The 24,876-nt window shown below is 39.2% G+C and overlaps 1 protein-coding gene across 3 annotated transcripts; it reads left to right on the forward strand.

Annotated features, from left to right (window-relative positions):
• Positions 1-766: 766 nt before the first annotated feature.
• SMPDL3A (sphingomyelin phosphodiesterase acid like 3A) lies at positions 767-18,441 on the forward strand. 3 transcript variants are annotated; one of them, XM_047734710.1, is made up of 8 exons: positions 767-1,037; positions 6,220-6,433; positions 7,810-7,954; positions 13,060-13,156; positions 13,900-14,069; positions 14,525-14,705; positions 16,074-16,198; positions 17,804-18,441. In XM_047734710.1, exons 1-8 carry the CDS (start codon positions 926-928, stop codon positions 18,119-18,121), a joined length of 1,362 nt encoding a protein of 453 aa, XP_047590666.1. In that variant the 5' UTR covers positions 767-925; the 3' UTR covers positions 18,122-18,441. The 3 variants fall into 3 exon arrangements, with proteins under 3 accessions (XP_047590666.1, XP_047590667.1, XP_047590668.1); XM_047734712.1 differs by lacking the exon at positions 767-1,037 and adding an exon at positions 1,314-1,455; XM_047734711.1 differs by lacking the exons at positions 767-1,037; positions 6,220-6,433 and adding an exon at positions 1,205-1,455.
• Positions 18,442-24,876: the final 6,435 nt, after the last annotated feature.

Raw genomic sequence — 24,876 nt, forward strand, 5'->3', positions numbered from 1 at the left:
ATTTCATCTGATGAGAAACAAACACATGTAACAACCTCTTTTATGAGATTAGTCATTCCGCAGGATATTTTTCCCCCGAAGGAATTCCGTGCCCTACAAATTTAAGCTATATGCTTTTTATCTTAAAGAGGCCAGCATCCTCATATCATAACTGGTAAAAGAAGGAACACAGAACCCAAAGTAGTTTGGGGATCTTGGCTCCATTGTCAGACTAAGTATTTTTAAAAAATTTCCTGGAAGAGTAAAATCAACTGGCTCTACTTATGCTTTTCTGCATCTCTGGACAGCATAAAGCACAGTTCTGAGATATTGTTCTAACTCAGTTGTAAATGAGCAAACAAAACCCCCCAAACAACCAAAAACCTAAAACCTAGTGTCTTTGAGCAGTGTTCTCAAACATCACCATCACTTTAGCATCACCTGGAGGGCTATTAAAAACACAAATTACTGGACAACTCGTACCCTCCCTCCTGAGTTTCTGATGTCATTGATCTGATATGGGACCTGGGAATTTTCATTTCCCAAGAAAATTCCCAGGTAGTGCTGATGCTGCTAGTCTAGGGACCGCCCTTCGAAGTCCACTGTGCTATCCAAAATTTCTGATGACCTACTCCAAATTATGCTACTTCAAGTTTCTCTGCATGTGTTCCGGAAAGGAGCCCCATCCGTTTGGTGCCAGTGCCATTTAGGAAAGATGATCTGTTTGGGGTTTACCCAAGCACATTCCTTCCTAGGCCAGTCACTGACGCGAAGACATAAGAGGGCAGATAATCGCTGGACAGTTGCAGAAGGTCAAACGAACCCACTCGTTGCGGAATCTACCCTCGCACGTGACCGCTGGACGTCTACACCCTCATCCTCTTGCCTTCTCTCCATCACCGGGCCGGGCAGCCCCAGGATCCCCGGCTCGTGGCCCTGACCCGCGATGGCGCTGCTGGGCGCGTTTGTCTTCTGCCTGTTGGTCGTCTGGCATTGCCTTCCCGGGCTCGGACTGCCCCTGGCACCGGGTGGCAGCCCGAGTCCCGCTCCGGCGGTGGGTGAGTCCGCGACCCTTTCCCTGCCGGGAGTTGCCGGAGAGCGCAGAGTTAAAGCGCCCGCGCAATTCGTGAAAAGTGCTTGGGGGCAGCAGTGCGTCCCGGCCGGGGCCGGTGGGGAGTGGAGCCCCAGACGCGCGGGGCGCTGGGAGGAGGAGGGTGACTGCGGAACGAGAATGCCTAGCGACCCGCGGAAGGTCGGGCTGGGTCAGCACCTTGCCACTGGGGGCGCTGCAGGGGGCTGCGGAGACCAGACTCCTCCGGGCGTCCTCGGAGAAAGGACATCTCCGCGTGTCTCAAGGAAAACGGAAGCTAGAAGCTGCAAGTCCCGCGGTCCCAGAGGGCCCGAATCTGCCCAGAACACAAGGGAGCTGCGGAGTTTGCTCTTCCCCACGGGGATGCACATTTCAGTGGGACTCAGGTAGTCTTCTGTCCTGCTCCCCGGGTTTGGTGGCCTTTTCTTCCCACTCCAGCAGCGGAGGACCGTCATGGTCTCGATGCTACCCACCTCTTAGTCTATGTTAGAACTCCTGGGACCTTCATTTCACTTTACCTGAATGCCCCTGGGTTCTCTGTGGGTGGGACCAATTGTATTCATTCTTAACACTTTAGTAGCTTTTGCCTTGGTGGTTCTCAAAGTGTGGTGCGGGGACCAGCAGCTTCAGCATTACTTAAATTTGCCGGAAAGGCAGGTTTCTAGCCCACCCCAGACCCATGGAATACGAAACTCTGAGAATTGGGGCTCAACAATCTGTTTAACGAATTTTAGATTTTAGGATGCCTTTTGAGCTTTCAGTTTCAAAGATCAAGGAACCCCTTGCCTCCTTCCCTGAGTCTCTTTGAAAAGAATGGCTTTGTTAGAGGGAGGAAATTTTGATAGGTAGAGTTCTGTTCTGTATTTTGGGCATAGCTGTCTCTGAAACTCTGCAGTGTTTGGTGCTGAAACCTCTCTTCTCTGAGGCTCTTGCTGTCTCACAGGACTTTAGAAATGCTCTGAAAATACACCTCCTCTTTGTCCAAGAGCCAAGGTCTCATGACTCAGCTGTCAGGCAGTTGAGAGCAGGAACTGTGAATCTGGTTTCCCAGTTGTCAGTCATAACAAGAAATTGTCCCAAAATACTTATGCACACTGGTTGCTGCTTTTTATTAAGGCTAGTGTTGTTTTTCTTTAATTATGGAACTGTTTAGGATTTTGAGATAAAATGTCCCAGGTTGCGTGGGACCACCCAATGGCAAATTTACTGTTTAGCTTTAGCAATCTGATTGCAGAGGGTCTCAGTGACAGCTTTCTGATGTGTCGGGAATCTTCACTTACACTTCCCTGTTTTGATAAGGAAGCTAAGAGGCTGAGTCATTTAGGGTGGGGGTAGAGATGGAGTAAGTGGGGTTTAAAGACCTGCAGAAGTGTTGACTCAGCAGTTTCACGGGTTATATTATTTGTTTTCTATTTGATGTGACTCTCTCCTCCTGACCACATCCCAAATTGCTTCCTTTGCAACGCACACCACGACAGGCCTCTGCTTGTTTGATGTGTGTTGTGTGTAAATTCCCAGTCCTGTCAAACCCCAGGGGTCAGAGGACAACACCCAGGGAGACCTTACCTGAGTGTGTTTGTCTACAACTCTTCAGAATTAGGGGCACCAGGGTGGCTCAGTCGATTAAATGTCTGCCTTTGGTTCAGGTAATGATCCCAGAGTCCTGGGATCAGGTCCTGAACCAGGCTCCCTGCTCTGTGGCGAGCTTGTTTCTCCCTCTCCCTCTGCCTGCTGCTCCCCCTGCTCATGTTCTCTCTCTCATTCTCTCTCTCTGTGTCAAATAAGTACATAAAATCTTAAAAAAAAAAAAAAGGAATTAGTAGGTCAGAGCCTGCAGGAATAATTTGGTAGGAACTGACATTATAAGCAAGCAAACAAAAATACCTATTTGAAACAATAACCATATGTCCAAATATCTGAATTATGGTTTACTAGGTTCTTTAGGATAAATTAGAATGTTTTTAGATAAATTATAAGGGTTTTTTTGGTATAGTGTTGAGCATTTATCTATATATATTGAGAACACACACAAGCATATACACATACATTTGTGGAAATCTTGTTAAATATTATCTGCAGAATAAGAGAAAAATCATCATGGAGTGAAAAGAACTTGGGACTGCAAACCAGAGAATCTGTAGCAGAGTGTGGGCTCTGCCACAGGCCAGGTTTGTGGTCTTAGACACACACACACACACACACACACACACACACACACAGAGTACTTTATCTCTAATTTCACTAGAGGTGGGAGGTGAGGCCTCCAGAGGTTCATTATTCATAAATCCCAGGTTAAGAACCTGGCAGAGTTCTCTTGGCTTCTATTTAAAGACTTTCTTCAGTGCATCTAAATAATTACCCCCTCACTTATCTGGATCTGGCAAGGCAATGTAATGGAAAGAGCACTCGACTGGAAGTCTGGAGAGACTTGTTCTGGATCAGCTTTCATTACTGAGTCATGGGTGATCTTGAGGAAATCCTGAAACCTGCCTGTGCCTAATTAAAGAATGTTTATTGAGGGCCCACTATAGGTTAGACATCTTCTAGTTGCAAAGGATCCATGAATCTAGGTACTAGAGATGTGTTCTTAACATGTTTCCAGTTTGGGTTTATAAAATTTCAATATATTTATTATCTTGTGTATCTTAATCATCACATTATCTCATGTAGGTGTTGTCATCTACTTTACATGAGGCAAGTGGGATAGAAGGACATTTGAAGGTGAGCGCACACAAAGAGACAAAAGTAGTGCAGTGGTTAAGAGCAGCACGGAAACCGGAGTTAGATTTCCTGAATCTCTGTCTCAACTCTGTTGTGTCTGACACACGTGACTTGAATTAATCCTTGTGTGCTGCAATTCCTTACCTGTAAATTGGAAATAATGATGAGTTAATGCATGTAAAGCATTAAAAAAAAAAGCACGAAACTTATAGTAAGTACTTGATAAATTCTAATTCTTACTTGGAAATGAAGAGGTTCAATCTCAAATTCAAGCTTGGGGTCAAATAATAACAGTATAACTAACATCGAGTTTAGTTACCTAGATGCCAGGTATCTTCTAAGAGCTTTACTTCTACTAAATCACTTAACTCTCATACAGGAGGCAGTGATATTCTTCCCATTTTGCAGAGAAAACAAGTCAAGATCACACTGTTAGATTAGTAAATGGAGCTTGGATTGATTGATTGGTTTTTAAAGTTTATTTGAGAGAAAGACAAAGAGCAGGGTGAGGAGGGGCAGAGGGAGAGGGAAAGAGAAACTTAAGTAGACTTTGTACAGAGCATAGAGCTGCATGGGGGGCTCGATCTCATGACTCTGAGATCAGGACCTGAGCCGAAACCAAGAGGTGGGAGCTCACCCAACTGCGCTGCTCAGGCACCCCTGGAGCATGGATTGAAAGTCATGGTAGTCTCACTTTGGAGTCCCCACTCTTAACCGCAACACTATACTATTCTGTGTGCAGTTTATTGTACCTTAACATTCTGCAAGCAATTAAAAAAAACATGTTTGCATAAAAATAAGATGTACTGTATATTTAAACGCCAAGAAGGACAGACTCCAGGATGATTCTGAGCTGCTTGCCAACGCTGCTTTGTGTGCTGGCTAAAGTATGTCTAAGCTAAAAATGAAAGTTGGAGTATTTTTCTGCACTAAAGAATAAAATAAATCACTCTTGGCAAAGGTTTTCAAACGGGAACAGAATACCAAGTAACTGATCATAAAGACTGCTTTATGTCTACTTTCTTCTGGCTCTTTTGTCTACCACTTCTTAGCTGTCAACTTAAATATGTTACAAAACTGTAACAATGTTGTGGAGAAAAAAACAACCCAAATATAACTTACCTTTTCCACCTTAACAAGTTAACCGTTTTCAGTTTTTTGCTCTATTATCCCAGCTTTGGGTTCTTTTCAGGTGTTTGCTCACATCCATATTCAGTCTTTGTCATCTTCGTCCAGACAGATGAAAGTTCGCCTTCTACTTGTTTGCTCTACGTTTCTGCTGTAGGATCTGCTGCTATGTCACATCCGACGTCTTTCTGAGACAACTTAATCATCATCAGAGTGAACTCAAAATTCAAAGTGTGAAAAAGCCTCAATATTAAAATAATTTATTGACTACAAATGAGAAGGCAGCAAAATCATAGACTATATATGTAAATGAGGTATAAGCAAACTGGAGGACCTTTCAAAATGGGGTTCATATTTTGACTCTGCCTTTTATTAGCTGTGTATTAGCTGAACAAATTTCCTAATTAACCCAGCATTCACTTCTCAACTCTAAAATGAGAACAGTGATTCCCGCTTCAAGTTTTGAGAACAAAATGACATAGTGTATTTAGTTTCCTTATTATAATGCCCGGCACAAATGCTTAATAAAGAGTGGTACTACTGTGATTATTTGTACTACTATTTCCTTTAATTAAAGAATCTTTCCCCTGCTCTCAGGTGGGTTCTCGGTTTCTCCCTGAGATTTCATCCTCTTTAACAAATGCTTTCCTTAATATTACTAACATTTGGTACAAGCGAACATTAGGAGATGTTCCTGTATTTAGTACCCTTTCAGGGCTTCTGGCAATCCCTACTTTTGGCTTAAAGCTAGTATTAAAATGTTACATTCTTTTTCCACTAATGTTGAGAGGCAACGATTTTCAAGAAAGTAGGAGTGAGATTTAGTTCCTCATTCTGCAATCTCTTCACTGTGGAACTCTACCAGACCACATCATGGTTCTATGTCAGTTTTTCCACAAGAAGAACATAAATAATTTCTAAAACCTTAAATTCTGCAAGGAAGGAAACATACTATTAAGATAGGATATATATTATTAGTGACCTCCTGGAAGGATATCTCCCTATATTTCATTATGCAACTTATGTTTGTTATGTAGTCTTTGTTAGGTAGTCATGCTGTCCCTGAGCTCTTGAATGCTGACACGTGTAAGTAGTAAATTTTGGTAAATTCTTGCTACTGTCTTTGGAATCCTTATCTTCTGATAGGGAAGTATTGTATTTACCTTCAGGGCAAATGAATATTTCAATCGTGAAGGCTTTCCTCCATCCCAGGGAGGACTGTCTCTAGTTTTACTGTAAATATTTTGATGGGAATTCCTAAACACAAGTAGATTTAACACCATTTCTTTTCTAATCAACAGGACAGTTTTGGCATGTGACTGACTTGCACTTAGACCCTACTTATCACATCACAGATGACCGCACAAAAGTGTGTGCTTCATCTAAAGGCGCCAATGCCTCCAATCCTGGCCCTTTTGGAGATGTTCTGTGTGATTCTCCGTACCACCTTATTTTGTCGGCATTTGATTTTATTAAAAATTCAGGACAAGAAGCATCTTTCATGATATGGACAGGGTAAGTGATTATATATATACCGTTAGTTATTCAATATTTACCTACAGTGTCCTAAGCTTCATTAGAATGCTGAATTCCTATAAAGATTAACTGGGCTTTAAGTTAAGAATTATTTGGGTTTTAAAAATACTATGTCCAATTAATCATTAGATTATTAGAGATAAGGAAGATTTTAGAAATCTCAGAATTTTAAATTTTTTTAGAATACAGGCTCTAGAAAAATGTTGGTGTTAGCTAAGAGATGACTTCATAGACAGAACACTTATACCAGTGTTTTGAGGTTTTTTTTCTTAATTAAAAAAAAATTTTTTTTTTAAGATTTTATTTATTTATTTGACAGACAGAGATCACAAGTAGGCAGAGAGGCAGGCAGAGAGAGAGAGGAAGGGAAGCAGGCTCCCTGCTGAGCAGAGAGCCCGATGAGGGACTCGATCCCAGGACCCTGAGATCATGACCTGAGCCGAAGGCAGCGGCTTAACCCACTGAGCCACCCAGGCGCCCTTGAGGTGTTTTTTAATGTGATAATAGGTCTTGATTAAATAATCAAAAACAAAAGGCTACAATGGGAGTTAACCTGTGATAGCAATTTTGTAAATATCATCTTCTGGTAGTATAATTAATTAATTCTATCTGTCACGACAGAGTGATGAGATCTATATTTCCTGTGCCAGCAATAATAACCATGGTGTTATTTAACTTATTTACACATTATAATTCACTTAATCTTTACAATTTATATTATTATTATTCCTATTTATAGATGAAGAATTGTAGGCTGAGCTTCTAAGTAACTTGTTCAAGTGCACATAGCTAGTAAGTGGCAAACCCAGGCATTTTAGCTCTGGAATCTGTGCTTTTAGTTGCTAAAATACTTGCCTCTCATAAATCTTCAGTCAGGCAGAATAATAGGCTTGTATTTGTATTACACAGATTTTTAAAATAGGACTCCCTGTGGGAGAAAGGTAAATGAAGAACAGCTGATCAACTCTTCAGCAGTCATCTGTTGTTTTGTTGTGGAAGGTGTGCGGTTCACCTTCAGGGCAACAAGGCATCATGCATAAATCTAGTGACTTTTTATAGAAATTGATTTTGTTCTTGGGGTGCCTGGGTGGTCAGTTGGTTAAGCGGCAGACTCTGAATTTCAGCTCAGGTCATGATCTCAAGGTCCTGGAATAGAGCCCCACACCAGGCTCCACACTCGGCAGGGGGTGTGCTTGAGAGTTCTTTCTCCCCCTCCCCCTCTGCCCCTCTCCTTGCTTGGACCCTCTCCTGCCCCTCCCCCTGCCCATACTCCTTCTCTAAAATAAACAAATAAATCTTAAAAAAAAAAAGTTTAAAAATTGATTTTGTTCTCTACGATTCTGTCTCCTTTTCAGGGATAGCCCACCTCACGTTCCAGTGTATGAACTTTCAACAGATAAAGTCATAGATGTGATTGCTAATATGACAACCACCATCCGGACTGTCTTTCCAAATCTCCAGGTGTTCCCTGCACTGGGTAATCATGACTATTGGCCACAGGTAAATTTGATTTCAACTTCCAAAAGTGTTTTTTTTTTTTTTTAAGATTTTATTTATTTATTTATTTGTCAGAGAGAGAGAGAGAGCGAGCGAGCACAGGCAGACAGAGTGGCAGGCAGAGGCAGAGGGAGAAGCAGGCTCCCCACAGAATAAGGAGCGCGATGTGGGACTCGATCCCAGAACCCCAAGATCATGACCTGAGCCGAAGGCAGCTGCTTAACCAACTGAGCCACCCAGGCGTCCCAAGTGTTTTTTTTTTTTTAATATTTTATTGATTTATTTGAGAGAGAGAGACAAGGAGTCAGAGATAGTGACAGAGATAGCAAGAGCAAGCACAAGCAGGGAGAAGTGGGAGAAGCATGCTCCCAGCTGAGTGGGGATCCTGATGTGGGGCTCCATCCCAGGAGCCTGGCATCATAACCTGAGCTGAAAGCAGACGCCCAACCCACTGAACCACCCAGGTGCCCCCAACTTCCGAAAGTGTTTAAAGGGTTTTTCCCATCGGGCGTGTCAAAGCTATAACTGTAACTAGCTGGTGGTACGGCATGGGATTGGGGCTCACGGTGGTAGAGTGTGCTCTTAATAACTATTGAAGAAGGTAAGACAAGTGCTTTAGAGACTTCAAAGTGATTCTTAATAATCCATAAAAAGAGTTACATCCATAGTGAGTTTTGGAAGCAAATTGCCTTAGTTTGATTTTTGTTTTCCTTCATATTCTTCTTTAATTTCTACTTTCCTTTGAATAATTTTGTTGTTCATTCACATTTCCATGATAAGGTTAGCAAGGAAGTTTAATATTGACAAATGTTTATATCTTGCAGAATTTCTATCACGCATTCAAAGTTCTCCACACTCTGATCTGTGCTAGATTATGATTAAAAACAAAAGCATAGGGGTGGTTGGGTGGCTCATTTGGTTAAGTGTCTGCATTAGGCTCAGGTCATGATCCCAGAGTCCTGGGATTAAGCACTTTGTCATGAACCCTGGTCAGCGGGAGTCTGCTTCTCCCTCTCCTCCCTGCTCATGCTCTCTCTCCAAATCTCTGTTTTTCTCAAATAGATAAATAAAAAAATCTTAAAAAAACCAACCAAACAAATATAGCAAACTATCATAAGTACCAAAGAGGAGGTTCCTGTTCAAGTCCAGTTTATCTAATTAAGATGTGATTCAGGACAGAGATTATGTTCAGAATATTTGCCTCCTGATAAGCCCAGGTCTCAATCTATTAGAGTGACTGTTTGCTAAGCAGCCTGTAGATAACTGTGGGATGTTGGGCCTTGCCTACAGGGTCCTGTTAGAGCAGAGCAGTGTAGAATCTTAGACTTACACAGATTCAAGAGATCTCAGAGATTGTTTTTTAGCTGAGGGCTTGGCAAACTGTGACCTATGGTCCAATCTGGGCCTGCACCTTGTTTTTGTTAATGAAATTTTATCATAACACAGCCATGGCTCTTCTTTCTGTATTGCTTGTGGCTGATTTTTTGTTTTGCACTAGAACAGCAGAGTAGAATTGTGGCTGCAAAGTCTGTATGGCCCATAAGCTTAAAATATTTATTATTTGGCCCTTTGTAGGAAAAGTTTGCTGGCCCTTGGTCTAAATCAACTCTTCACTTTATAGACGAGAAAGACAGAGGCCCAGAAATGTCGTATTGCTTGTTCACATGCTCATAATCACTTGGTGGTAGAGCCCACATCCCAGATCTTTGGTGTTCAATTAGACTAACATCCTTTCATATATCCCTTGTTCTTGCCAGATGCACATGCTCAGTATTCCTGAACATGGTATTTTTTTTCCCTACCTCTCTTTGTCTAGATGTATCTCCTTGCTTAGAATATCTTTTCCAAGAAAGGATGAATACCCAAGTTTTGTAGCAACATGGACGGGACTGGAAGAGATTATGCTGAGTGAAATAAGTCAAGCAGAGAGAGTCAATTATCATATGGTTTCACTTATTTGTGGAGCATAACAAATAGCATGGAGGACAAGGGGAGATGGAGAGGAGAAGGGAGTTGAGGGAAATTGGAAGGGGAGGTGAACCATGAGAGACTATGGACTCTGAAAAACGATCTGAGAATTTTGAAGGGGTGGGGGGTGGGAGGTTGGGGGCACCAGGTGGTATTGTAGAGGGCACGGATTGCATGGAGCACTGGGTGTGGTGCAAAAATAATGAATACTGTTATGCTGAAAAAAAAAAAAAAGAATATCTTTTCCATCTCATTTTAAAAGAATGCTTCATGAGGGGTTTGATAACCTAAGCACAGTGATTTTGAAAAGTTGTACTCTAGGATGAGCTTAAGTTTTGAGAAACTTCTTGACACTGGCCTCCAGGCTTGAGATGAACAATAAATACATTAGTCTTTGTGAGTCATCCATGTAAGCCAGTGGTCAACTTTGTTACTGATGAGATGTTAGACCACACAGGGCAGAGGCTTGGGAATTTCCTAAAAGATAGATCTATTTATTTATTTATATATTTGAGAGAGAGAAAGAGAGACTGAGTGAGAGGGGGAGGGACAGGGGGAGAGAGAGAATCTTGAAGCAGACTCCCCGCTGAGCTCAGAGCCTGATGTGGGCTCAGTCACAGGACCCCAAGATCATGACCTTGAGCTGAAAACAAGAGTCGGTTGCCTAACTGACTGAGCTACCAGATGCCCCAAGCACCTTGTTTTTATATGCTTTAGGTGACAGGCAGATTGGTGTAGTGGAGAACACGTGGGATTTAGAGTTATAGTCACTAGAATATAAAACTCTATGGTGCTCTGCTCCTAATAGCTTGACCAACTTGGATAATTCACTTAATGTCCTTGACCTATAAGTCACTAATTTGTAAATAGGAGCAAGAATACCTGCCCTGGAAAGTTTTTGTGAGAATTAGTGATATTACATGAAAAGTCCATAGCTTCCACCTGGCACATACTAAGCCCTCAGTAAGTGGAGTGGTAGTTATTACAACAGTAAGCAGTGACATGGGATACATCTTTCCTAACTCCTTTGGGGATTTGTTTCATCTTCTTTTTGTGAAGTCAAATCCTGTAATAATTCAAAGGTATAGATGATACCCAAATTCTAAAATATATCCTACTACATGTATAGCTAGGGTGTATTGGGCAGCCTGTATACCTTAAAGAGTTAGTTTTTTTCCCATTCTAGCTTATGACTTTATATCTGAAAATCTCCTTTCTATTATTCTACTTCCACCCTTCCTCCCCAATTTCTGAAATGTCAAATGTAATATGCAACAATAACAAATTCTTAACAAATTCCCACAACAAATTCTTCTACAGATGGAGAGCTGAGGTTGAATTCTGGTGAATTATGTTAGTAACAAATCAAGCAAATAATTTGTTAAGTATTATTTCTCTATTATAATCTCATAAACATGCACACAAACATAGTTACATAAGCATACACATACAGGTGCACCTCCCCACCCATTACATCAGAAGTAGATATTAGCGTGGGCAGCCTGGGGATTCCTTCCAGTCACCACCCAAGGAAGCAGTCTGGGCCAGGATCCTCATTTACTCCTACACTGGCAAGGCTGGTGCCAACAAACTTACGGGTGAGTCACTTCTCATTATACCTCGTTTCTCGGCTGTGCTCATGTCACAGCCAAAGAGGATTGAGATGATGGCATGGTACAACAGATAATTGGACATAGGAGTGATGGTGGAAAGACCTGGGATTTAGACCGAGCTCTGGAACTGACCAGCTGTCCCTGGATGAATCATCTAACTTCTCTGGTGCTCATATTTCTCACATCTAAATTTGAGAGAAGAGTCTAGTGTGATTTTACATAATTTTAAGACTATAGATGACTATACCGGTATGTTGGCATGGCTAACATCAATGGCTAACACTTTGAGGTTTTTGATGTTGATGATGATAACCAATTTTTAGTCAAAATCCAGATTGACCTTTAAGTCTTCATGTGATTTTTCAGACAGATAATTCTGGTATCTGACATGAATTGAAAATATACTTAGGATAGTTAATCCTAGTTAGAACAAGTCATTTGGATATTACATTCCCTCAATGTAGTTATATTTTCATCATGTATGAGGGATATGTATTAGGAATTAATGTGCCTTGGATGTCACCTGAAAAATAACTAAGCATTTTAACTAATGCTGACAGGAAACTCCTTTAAGAAATAGGCCCATATCACCAATATTCAGAAGAATATGAGGAGAATAGAAAAATGGCTTCAGTTTATTAATGCAATTTTTTAAAACAAAAAATAGGAATAATTACGAAATTTCACACATGATTTGTGGATTTTTATTCAGTATGTACTTTCTTAAAGTTTGCGTTTTTTTTCCCCTTCCTTAAAGCTTATGTCACCATAAAGATTTTTTATTATAATATGATAAATTGGGATGATAAAAATACTTTGATAATAAAAGATGTTTTATATACATGTTGTCTAAAAAATCAAAACCTGTTGCTCTAAAGAGACTTCTTCAAATCAAAAGCATGTGTTTATAAATTTTCATTCAAGAAGTTCAGAAGTTTTATACTGGGGTGAGCATTTCAGAGGACTTTGTTTAGTTCTAAAATCATGACATTTCCTCCATTCTATTAGCGTGCTATACCTGGCCCTGCGTGTTCGGGCTCAAATCTGCCTTTGTGTCTCTTTGATGAGCTCATTCCCACATCCATCCTATATACTGGCCAACCAGCACAAGTGCTTTTCTCTGTATATAACTCTGTGTCCTGGCATCTGGGTCATTGTCTTTGCTTTGATGCCCTTTCTTTTCAACTCAGCTTGGTTTGTATGTTCTCTTCACTTTCCGCCCTGACACTATGGGCCAGACTCAATTATTCACGTCTCTACCCTCCTAGAACCTTTGTGGTAGCACCTGCACATTGTCACATTGTCTTATAGGTGATTGGTTTTATATATATATATATATATATATATATATATATATATATATATTTGTCTCCTTATGTTATAAATTCCTGAAAGAGTAAATCTATCTCGTATTCATCCTTGCATCTCCTGATGTCTAACATAGTAGTATGTGCTCAAGTAATGATAAAATTAGTTAACCCATGTCTCTTTAAAGTTTCAATGGTGGGTTATATTGTTTGTGGGCAGGATCAACTACCTGTAGTCACCAGCAAGGTGTACAATGCAGTAGCGGACCTCTGGAAACCCTGGTTAGATGAAGAAGCTCTTCGTACTTTAAGGAAAGGTAAGTGAAAGATGTATTCATCCCTGTTTCATCTCTATTTTTATTCATGTTGTTTAGGCTAAGATCTTTAACGTTCACACGGGTGTAGTCGTTCTGGATATGCCCACATTTCTGGAGGCTGTAAGTCATCTTTGAAACCTGAGGAGAGGCAGGGATGGTGAGTGGATCCGGGGCAAAGAGAGCTGGTCCAAGGTCAGGGGCTAGGTTTGAAAGTACCATTGCAGCAGCCCCTTGGGTGTTGTCACCACCAGATCGTGGGTATGAGTCTTCCCCACCCGGAGACTGTAGCAGCTCTGGTTTCTCTGACATCTCTTCCATAGCAGTCTCTGGCAAGGTCAAAATGGGTTCCCATTTTTGCATTTTGTATTTCATGCTCTCATCTGAACTCCCCAAACATGCAGAAGTAGAAGTTGACGCACTAAGATTTCTTTTAAAAAATTCGGAACCTGGTTGCCTAGTGCCCAAATACTTTATTAATGTTTCATCTGACTATTGGATACACCTGTTGTGATTAGCTCAGTATGTGGAAGGGCTGCCGCTGGACCTGGCACACAGTAGGTTCTCAGTAAGTGTTAGACCTGATTCTTATTTAATGACAGCCTGGGTACGTACAAACTAAATGATGACAAATAAGTATAACCTTTCCAACTGGCTTGTAAACCATAATTAGGAATTTGCTTTCATAGTCACTGTGAATCTCTGTGTGTGTTTTTCTAGAGTGTGTCTTAAATTTCTTTTTATAGGTGGCTTTTATACACAGAAAGTATCACCTAACCTGAACCTTAGGATCATCAGTCTAAACACAAACTTGTACTACGGCCCAAATATCATGACTCTGAATGAAATGGACCCAGCAAATCAGTTTGAATGGCTAGAGAGTATACTGAGCACTTCTCAGCAAAATAAAGAAAAGGTAGATCCCAGACACCAAAATCTATCATGGGATAAAAAGGGGCTAAATGTGTGTATTTATTAACTTGAGTGGGGTCAGATATTAATAAAAGTATTAAAATTTGAAGATGTTTTCACATGAAACACCTTATGGTTTAATTAACTCTATTGTATTTTTTTTTAATTTTGCTTTGCTTTTAATGCTTTGAGGATTGATATCTGTTTTTTTATTTTAAAAAAATTGTGACCAAGGTCACAGTTACCAAATATCATCAACAGTGTAGTTTAAATGATAGTAATATGATATTGATAGTTTTATAATTTCATCTTTTTTGGTAATAGGAGAGGTAGGGATGGGATACTAGCTTTTTAAATTTTTAATTAATATAATTTCAGTCTTGGGTATCCAAATGTTAGTTGGTTGTGGTAAGTGTGCAAAAAGATTCTCATTGGTCATCCTTGTGTTTCTGTTTCCAGGTGTACATCATAGCACATATTCCTGTGGGCTATCTGCCCTATTCAAGCAGCAACACAGCAATGAGAGAATTCCATAATGAGAAATTGATAAATATTTTTAGAAAATACAGCAGTGTCATTGTAGGACAATTTTATGGACACACTCACAGAGATAACATGATGGTTCTCTCTGATGAAAAAGGTAATATGATATTCTGTTTGCATCTTCCCAGTCCAAGATGCTAGAGCAGAGCAGTGGCTAGCTGGTAATCTTGAACTGATCCAGCAAATTAAAAGTTTCACTAAGTCAACCTGCCAGCGATAGATTTTTCTGAATTATCTTCTATGCTTATAAGTCAAGTGTCTAATTTATATTTAGACCTGCAATTGTGTTTCTCCCTATTTGTTCCACGGGGCCACCATCATTTGATAGCTGTCAACAAAAAAGTCTCTGAAACCCTCAGCTTACTCCACTTTTCTTTTAGATCCTCAAGTTTGGAGAAATACTGCTGTTCGTTATTTACCTCCTAGACTCAAGTTTCTTTTGATATGACTTGTTTTATTTCTCAGAATTTAATTAACAAGATACAATCTACTGTTGGTTTAAAATATACCAAGCACTTAATTTTAAGTGCAAATCAACATTGTCGTCTACTCAGGATTAAAAGAAAAAAAAATAGAAGAAGATTGAGCATCAAACAAACAATGATGACCTATTTTTAAAGATGACTTCCTCACAAGAAGAGGAAATTGGGAGTTAACAAAATAAGAGTTCTGATTTTAGAGTAGCGAGCCAGGAAAAAAATATATACTTGTATTTTTTCAGCAATTGGGGAATGTTTTTGAAATACATTACCTCTTTTGTCTACAATGAATAAACTTGGTTAAAAAAAATGACCAGTTTTCAGCATTTGATAGCTTTTTTACTCAGAAATTTAGTCCTATAAAATTTAGTCCTATAATAACTATGTATTAGAAACATGGTGACACTAATCAGATTCTTATGTATCATTATTGGTTTTTGTTCTAGGTAGATGTATAGAACATACTAGTTTTGTATCTGTGTGTGTGTATTTGTAATAACTTGGGCTTTGTTATTATGAAAAATTTCAAATATACCCAAAAGCAGAAAATAATAAAACCCCCATGTACCATCATTTATATTTAACACTATCAAGATTTTGCCACATTTGCTTTACCTATTCATTTTTTTAATTCTTTTTTCTTTTCCTCAAGTATTTGAAAGTGAATCTCAAACATTAGATCTATTCTAGCCCTACGTTCTTCTATCTGCATTGCTAAAATATTGACTAGCTTATATAATCATAATATGATTGACTTGCCTAACAAGATCAACAATAATTTTTTGGTATCATCTAATACCAAATCAGAATAAAGATTCCTCTATTTTCTCAAGTGTCTCTTTATAGTTGTTTCAAGTCCGGATTCATCAAGGATCCTATGTCATTTGACTGTTTCATCTGTTAATGTCTTAATCTTGAATTTGTTCATATTTTTAATAAAGTTAAAATCAATTTAAAAAATGTTAATGTACATATGTCTTATCCAGGAAGTCCAATAAATTCCTTGTTTGTGGCTCCTGCTGTTACCCCAGTCAAGAGTGTTTTGCAAAATCAGACCAACAATCCCGGCGTCAGACTATTTCAGTATGATCCTCATGATTATAAATTATTGGTGAGTTGGCACAATTTTAGAACTATGCTTGTCTTTGTACAGTTTTCATTAGTTTAGCTGAATGTTTTCAGTTTAACTATGTAGTTTCTATCTTGAAATCTGGTGATGTCTTCTTTTTTGTATTTGGCTTATCAGCACTTGCTAAGTATGGGTATAGGATGTCACCCTGTGGAAGGTGATTTCTGTCCTCCTGAGGACTTCACATTCCTTTAGCACACTGGGCAGGGTCTGAGTTGTGGACTTGGATACATATTGAAGCTTTACACTAAGCCCTATTTGTTACTAATTACTCTTCTCTAAAACATAACTGTGTAGGTAACTGTAGATTCTGAAACTGTACTCTCAAGAGTTGTTCTACCTAACTTCCTTGTCCCCAGTCCATTCCTCTGTAAAACGATGCTTAAACTAAGTCTGACTGACCTCACAGAGTCGCTGCAAGGGTTATGTGAATGAATATATGTAAAGCACTTAGAAAAATGCTTGGTTTATAGTAAGCACTCGATACCTGTGGGCAAATTTTTTTTATAGAGAAAATAAATTGAGCTGGACACTTATTTTTGAGACAAAAGTTCTCTGGAGCTTGTACACGACAATGTTTTAGATCAATTTAGCCTCAAAAGGCTGGGTGTTTTGCTTATGAGTACTGTCCCTTTTAATTAATTTAATTTGAAAAGAAATTTTCAATTAAAGTCTCTGTTGATGTAAATGCATTTTTTTTCTAGGTAAGTTTAATGGGAGGTAGCTCTCTTATTCTGTAGAATGTGTTTTTATGAAGGAAGAAGAGTGGGGGAAGCCTGATTTAATTCATAAACACTAGATTAAATGAGGAAATAAAACAGTTGACTGAATTATTTTTACAACTATTAGTTTCCTTTTTATGGATCTGAGCATCAGACACACACACATGTATACATACATATATATACTGACATGAAAAGTTGCCATGATACAGCACTGAATTATTTTTAAAAGTGCAAAACAGTGCATTGTATAACTTCATTTTTTGAAAAAGCCAAAAAGATAGTAAGTGGGTATATATATTCTAAATATTTATATTTATTTTGCACATAAAGTCTAGAACAACACACATACACTGGTGCTGATAAATGTTTAACAGTTGCCCATTGGGGGAAAGAGACACTTTAGTTTATAGTGCCAATTTCCATGATATAGATACTCCCATCATGGCCAATTTAAAGCTGCCAAAGTGATGTCAGTTAACTTGCAAGATTGCTAAAAATTTGATCATTGGCTCTATGAGCTGATACAAGCTGCCTCAGAACATCACTGATTTATGTACAGTAATTTTATTAGCAGTGGTTACTTCTGAGGTATGTGAATCAAAGCTTTTTATTTTGTACATCTTTCTGTAAGGTTAGACTATTTTCTATTATGTTCCTTCATTATTTTCGATTAAAAAAAATGTAATACAGATTTTTCTATTGGGACTTTTTTTTTTTTTTAACAAAACCAATTCTCACTGTTTTTAACTGGCTGAAACTTTAAATTAAGAACGTCACATAAATCCAAATAAGGACTCTTCTTGCTGTGCAGTACTTTATATGCCAAAGAATGAACCAAGCGTTGTGACTGTTTTTGATATAGGATATGTTGCAGTATTATTTGAACCTGACAGATGCAAATCTGAAGGGAGAATCCGATTGGAAGCTGGAATATGTGCTGACTCAGACCTACGGCATTGAAGATTTGCAGCCAAAAAGTTTGTATGGATTAGCTAAACAATTTGCAGTCCCAGGAAATGAGCAGTTTCTAAAATACTATAATTACTTCTTTGTGAGTTATGACAGCAGTGTAATTTGTGATGGGAAATGTAAGGCCTATCAAATTTGTGCAATTTTGAGTCTTGATCATAGTTCCTATATAGATTGCCTCAAACAACATTATATTAAGTACCATTCCTAATATTTCATTGTTTGTGTTCATAGAAAATGTAACATTGTTCTGTTTCTGAGATCAGTGTGTGGGAATTGTTACATAATTCTTTGTGTGTTACTGAGTGGGCAAGCAGAATTCCTACCTTTGCTTTCTTTTATATAATCCTCAAATGTTGATATTTATAACATTCTAAATCTTTATTATATCTAATGTAATTGAACTGCCCATTTCTAGAATGCTGTCTGGACGTGAATACATTTTCTTCCAGTTTATATATCTAATTTAAGCTCTTGTACACTTTTGAAATGGTCATTTATACAGTAAAACAAATGATTTTTCCTCAAGTATGATGAATTGTTTTTATTTTTTATATATTTATTTTTATTTAAATGCAATTAACATATAATGTATTACTGGTTTCAGAGGTAGAGGTCACTGATTCATCAGTCTTACATAATACCCAGTGCTCATTACATCATGTGTCCTGCTTAATGCCCATTACCCAGTTACCCCATCCCCCCACCTCCCTCCCCTCCAGCAACCCCAGTTTGTTTTCTATAATTAAAAGTCTCCTATGGTTTGTCTCCCTCTCTGATTTCATCTTATTTTATTTTTTTCCATGGTGAATTATTTTTAATAGGAAAAATTTCTTACTTTTTTTTAAAGATTTTATTTATTTATTTATTTGACAGAGAGAGAGAGAGAGAGAGAGAGATCACAAGTAGGCAGGCAGAGAGAGGGGGTGAAGCAGGCTCCCTGCCAATCAGAGAGCCCAATGCGGGGCTTGATCCCAGAACCCTGAGATCATGCCCTCAGCCAAAGGCAGAGGCTTAACCCACTGAGCCACCTAGGCACCCCAGAAAATTTTCTTTAATTCACTCTTAAAAACTCCTGTGTAAACTGAGGTTTAAGCTGTTTAAATCTCATGTGTAAACTGAGGCTAACATTGTTTCCATACACGGTCTGCGGTTGGGAAAACCCCAAGGTCTCATCTGAGCCATCATGGGACCTATGACCCACACAGGACAGGAGATGCTTAGCAGTGTTTACTCAGTGAAGGAAGGGGAGTCCTCTTTAGTAACGCTAACTTTTAAGGAAGAGAATGTCACAAGCTGTGCTTCTTGTAACTGCAGTACTAGCATAAGGCCGAGATCCTCGTCCAGGGTCTCACACTTAGCAAATCATGGTCGAAAGGCATTGAAAGGTATTAATATTTCTCAGAGAAATATGTGAGGATGCAGCAGTGGTGTTTTCTTTGTCACGATACTCCAAGAGAGGGAAAAAATGAGCCTTTGTTTTGTGGGATTGTTTTTGGCTTCTTCCATGGTTGCTTGCCTCTCACCAACTTCTCTCAAGCTGTTTGTGAGGTTAAGTGGGAGAATTTGAGTAGAAGAGCAGGTGAGGAGTCTCAGGGATTTAGGAAACCTCAGTACTTTGGTCAAACAACAAGAAGAGTGAAGCTCATTATCCTGTGACTGGTTTGACTTTGTGTTAAAAAAAAAAAAAAGATATGTGTAAGATCTCAACATAATGACACTAAATTATTCTGATTGCCAAAGGTCTGAGAATACAAATACTGCAAAATAGAAATATAATATGAAAGAGACTATCAATATTCATTAGGGTAACATTTTCTTAATTTCAGGTCTAAAAAATAAATTAGTATGGTTTATAGAAGTGAGGATCTGGAAACAAAGCAAAAATTCATTGTTATAAATTAATCTCATTATTTAGAAATCATCCTGCCTTCAGTTATATTCAAAGTTGTTATTGTCAAATGCCTACATTATATATTGATATATTTTTGTACTCATAGACAGAAGTTTTAAGAAAACAGGTTTGTGGGGCAACTGGGTGGCTCAGTGGGTTAAGCCTCTACCTTCGGCTCAGGTCATGATCTCAGGGTCCTGGGATCGAGCCCCGCATCAGGCTCTCTGCTCAGTGGGGAGCCTGCTTCCTCCTCTCTCTCTGCCTGCCTCTCTGCCTACTTGTGTCTCTCTCTGTCAAATAAATAAATAAAATCTAAAAAAAAAAAAGAAAGAAAGAAAACAGGTTTGTACCATATGAGAAAAAGAATTTTAAATGGCAAAAACCAAAGATGGCAAGCACTGACTCTAAATGAGTCTCCCCATGGGAGAGAACAAGTTAGGCCTTGCAGGATTATGGTGGACGAAATTCCTGCATCTACTAGGATTTGGGGCAGTGAACACACAGGGTCCTTTCTATGTTATTCTACGGCTTAAAATTTTTACATATCTTTTTGTGTTCAGGTTACTTTTACCTTAAAATAGAAATAAATGGTCTCACATTTTAAGTATTATTTAGGGATTTTATCAGTAATTAAGTGAATGTTACCATTCTAAAATCAGAGCATGTTACAATTTTTTTTCAGATTTTTAATATCAAGTATCAAATTCAGCTGCCCATTGCTTGAAAGGTCAATACTCAAGAGACAAGTGTTGATTGGGAAGGGATAGGAGCTTTATTCAGAAGGCCAGTGACCTGGAAAGGAGGCAGACACTTGCCCAAAAGCCAGCTCTGAGGTTTCTGCCTCGCAGAGAGGGTTTCAGAAGGAAGGAAGTCTCCTTTATCAGTGAATGAGTGCAGTAGCCTGTTATCATTTCCTGATTCTCTGTAAACTTCGTGGTTCCTATTTACAACTTTCAGTGCTGGAGGGTTGTGCGAGAGGCCTAATTCTTGTTCTGTGATGTGCAAGCGCTTTCTATTCTCCTTCTAGAAAAGAAAATAAGATATATAGATTCACAAGGAGTGTTAGTGAATCAATCATATGAACCTAAGAACACCTATTAAAGATCATCTTGCTGGTTATGAAGATCAAGGTGGCCTCAATTCCCCACTGTCAATTTATCATTCCATATTTATGGGATTAAGGACCCAGATCCATCTTCAGTAGCTGCTTCATGCTGATCTAGGGTGTAGTCAGGACCTTGGAATGGAATATGTTAATGTGGGTTTGAAGCATTCCTTAATGCACAACTGATGTGACTTGTTTGCACAGTTTTGGTACACACATTTGTAATGAGCTTAATTCCTATGTATACACATAATACTACTAGCACGAGGGTGAGTCCTAATTTTAGAATGTCTTAGAATAACACCTAATATGAACCTAAGTCCCGATGGTATCCAGGGGAAGGTGTTTGTGAACCAGTTCCATCCTCTCTAGAACAGGGGTGTATCGCAATAGAGTTTGCTGCAACCAAGTGGCTTGCTGTTTGATGTTATCAATACTGGTTTCCACTTCCAAGGAGGTATTGATATAAGCACAGCAAGATGAATTTGCAGCAACATAAATTCCCCCTTGATAAGCTAGGGTATAGTCTAGGGCCATATGCTTATCGAAGACTTTAGGGAATCTAATGATATTTATAAGTTAGCCGAAGATTCAGTGGTTTCTTGATGGTTAGAGTTTGGGACAGGTTGCAAAACACACATTGATGAGAAGCAGCCTCCCATTATGGCAACAATGTATAACCAAAGAAACATTCATCCCCATCAGGGATATTGCCTGTGGTCACCGTCAGTATAGTAAATAATTTCAAGGAACTAGCCCAGTGTTTAGTCTCATCAGAAGGGGATTACTGGAGTGTCCAGAAAGGGTAGAAGAATTTGTAATGCAGTCCGTGGCCCAGGGCACTCCATCTGATTTGCAACTAAAGACAAACCCAGCCAGAGCACAAAGACGAATGGTGGGGTCCTTCTCAAGTCTTAGTGAGAATCAGCACCAACAGGGCAGCTCAGTCCATCTAATCTCTGCTTGCCTGAACCTTGCTATAGATATCATCTGTAGCCAGAAATGAAACAACTTTTGTTTACACACATAGGGAGCTGGTCCCTTTTGGGAGATGGTTTCATGTGGTATCTAACTGGGGAATACAAGCCTATTTTCTATCCTTTGAAAATAACCTCTTTTAATACAGTACTTTGAGGAACTGTGAGACATCAGGGTGACTCATGATCATTTTGAAAGAATCTAGCTATTCTAACACTATGGATTTTTAAATAGTCTTTTTTTTTTTTTTAATTAAGTAAGCTTTATGCCCAACATAGGCTTTGAACTCTTGACCCCAAGACCAAGAGTCACATGTTCTACTCACTGAGCCCACCAGGTGCCCTCTAACACTATATATTTTTATTTTGGCCTTAACAGTTGGAAACCAACTCCCTTAGGGGATTTCTGAGGTGTTCTAAATGGAATGGACCAAGGGGTCTCCATGATCCCGCACCGACCAGGCTTTCAGATGACATAACCAACAATTGATAGCACATGTGGCTGTAGCCGAAGTCTGAATTACCCATACTATTGTCCTGTCTTTCCAGTCTAGGGCTAGAGAAGACATGGTTAAAATGGATCACAGAGTGAACACAGTTGTGGATTTCCTTTCCTAAAGGTGTATTTTAAATCCTGAATAGGATGGCTTTCCCAGCAGGGGGGGTTATTTATTTTTGTATTTTTTGTATTTTATTTTATTTTATTAACATATAATATTTGTTTCAGGGGTACAGGTCTGTGATTCATCAGTCTTACACAATTCACAGCACTCACCATAGCACATACTCTCTAATGTCCATCACCTAGCCACCCTATCCCTCCCTACTCTACTCCAACAACCCTCAGTTTGTTTCCTGAGATTAAGAGTCTCTTATGGTTTTTCTTCCTCTCTGGTTTCATCTTCATTTTTCTCTTCCCCTATGATCCTCTGTTTTGTTTCTCAAATTCCTTATATCAGTGAGATCATATGATAATTGTCTTTCCCTGATTGACTTATTTCACTTAGCATTATACTCTCTAGTTCCATCCATGCTGTTGCAAATGGCAAGATTTCACTTTTGATGGCTGCATAATATTCCATTGCAGATCTATACCACATCTTCTTTATCTATTCATCTGTTGATGGGCATCTCTTTCCATAGTTTGGCTATTGTGGACATTGCTGCTATAAACATTTGGGTGTACGTGCGTCTTTGGATCAGTACATTTGTATCTTTAGAGTAAATACCCAGCAGTGTGATTGCTGGGTCATAGGGTAGCTCTATTTTCAACTTTTTGAGGAACTTCCATACTGTTTTCCAGAGTGGCTGCACCAGCTTGCATTCCCACCAACAGTGTAGGAAGGTTCTCCTTTCTCTGCATCCTTGCTGAGATGGATCCTGACTAGTTAATTTTAGCCATTCTGATAGGTGTGAGGTCGTATCTCATTGTGGTTTTGATTTGTATTTCCCTGATAATGAGTGATGTTGAGCACTTTTTCATGTGTCTGTTGGCCATTTGGTTTTCTTCTTTGTGGAAATGTCTGTTCATGTCTTCTGCCCATTTCTTGATTGGATTATTTGTTCTTTGGGTTTTGAGTTTGATGAATTCTTTATAGATTTTGGATAGTATCCAAAATCTTTTGATCTTTCTTTTAGTTTCTGCTCCATTAAGCTACTGTTTTCCTGGGCAGCATCTTTATGATGTAAAGACATAAGGGTCAGAACGTAGGGTATCTCATCATCCTTTCCTGCCCTTTGACAAAAAACTTTAATTGTAAATAGTGTAATATTTTAAAGATCGGTTTAAGGACCATCTCTTATCTGATTCTAGATGGCACATTAGCCAGGCAGTATTAAAATAGAAAATCAGGGCACCTGGATGGCTCAGTTGGTTAAGAGTCTGCCTTTGGCTCAGGTCATGATCCCAGAGTCCTGTAATCCAACCCCACATTGGGAGCCTGCTTCTCCCTCTCTCTCTGCACCCGACTTGTGCTTGCCTTCTCTAGTGCTCTCTGTCAAATAAATAAATTACATTAAATTAAAAAAAAGAAAATTATCTTTTCTGAGTCATAGATTCTTGGCTGTATTCTTTCCATTTATTCAAAATCCAACCCAACAGGGATAATTGGCAGGATAGAGATGGTACTTCCCATTACACAAGAGATGATAAACACACACATGTATGCACACACACACTACAGACAGATCTGCCCTGAGTCTTGGGGAAATTGACTGTTAAAGTTCTTAGTTTCTCTCAAATGTTTTCCTTCTCCCAGAATAGAGGAGCACAGACAACAACAAAATCACCAGGCACTTCACAAAAAATTACGTCACTTTACACTTCTGACAAACTCACCTGGTCCACTCACCTTCTGACACACTCACCTGCTGGTCACCTTGCTCCAAATGTTCTTTTCCTTCCCATTTAAGTCAAAAGCAAAACTGGCAGTTAGGGTTGGTTGGGAATCAACAGGCATTTTCCAGGAGACAGAAGAAGCCTTCTGCATCTGCAGGGACAGATCTTTCAGATTTCCTCTTGGAGATCATCCAGCCCTGAGCTGGTCACCACCTACAGTCTTCCACGTAGCCAGCCTCCTGAATAAAGCTCCTCCTCCTTCCCAATCAACACTTGTCTCCTATTATGTTCAAATAAATAATAAATATTATAATGCCCACACGAAAACTTGTCTCGATTTATCTCTGGTCATGGAGAGTGATTTGACAAATTCATAAACCACATCCTGTGTAGATTTTTTAAATTGCTATTTCAAAACCCGTTTTGTTGATAGGAGGGAGGGGCACAAACATGAGGAAAATGGCAAACAGTTCTAATGAGAGCCACTGATTTTGGTAGGTAGAGAGACTTAAGGGCAAAATGTGCCTGCTTATGTATGTAGTACTAGAAATATCTATTGAGTGAATTCTTCCCAATTATAATAGTCCTATCTTTGCATATTGTGAGTGGGTTGGCTAAATTGAACAGACATCTCCCATCTTGTATGAATACA

The sequence above is a fragment of the Lutra lutra genome, chromosome 6 (assembly GCF_902655055.1).
Source record: "Lutra lutra chromosome 6, mLutLut1.2, whole genome shotgun sequence".
Classification (NCBI taxonomy): domain Eukaryota; kingdom Metazoa; phylum Chordata; class Mammalia; order Carnivora; family Mustelidae; genus Lutra; species Lutra lutra.

Coding starts and splice junctions, on each gene's coding strand:
- SMPDL3A (XM_047734710.1), top strand. CDS start 926: ATGGCGCTGCTGGGCGCGTTTGTCTTCTGCCTGTTGGTCGTCTGGCAT. Junction 7,955..13,059: donor ATCATGACTATTGGCCACAG/GTAAATTTGATT, acceptor GTTTGTGGGCAG/GATCAACTACCTGTAGTCAC. Junction 14,070..14,524: donor CTCAGCAAAATAAAGAAAAG/GTAGATCCCAGA, acceptor TTCTGTTTCCAG/GTGTACATCATAGCACATAT.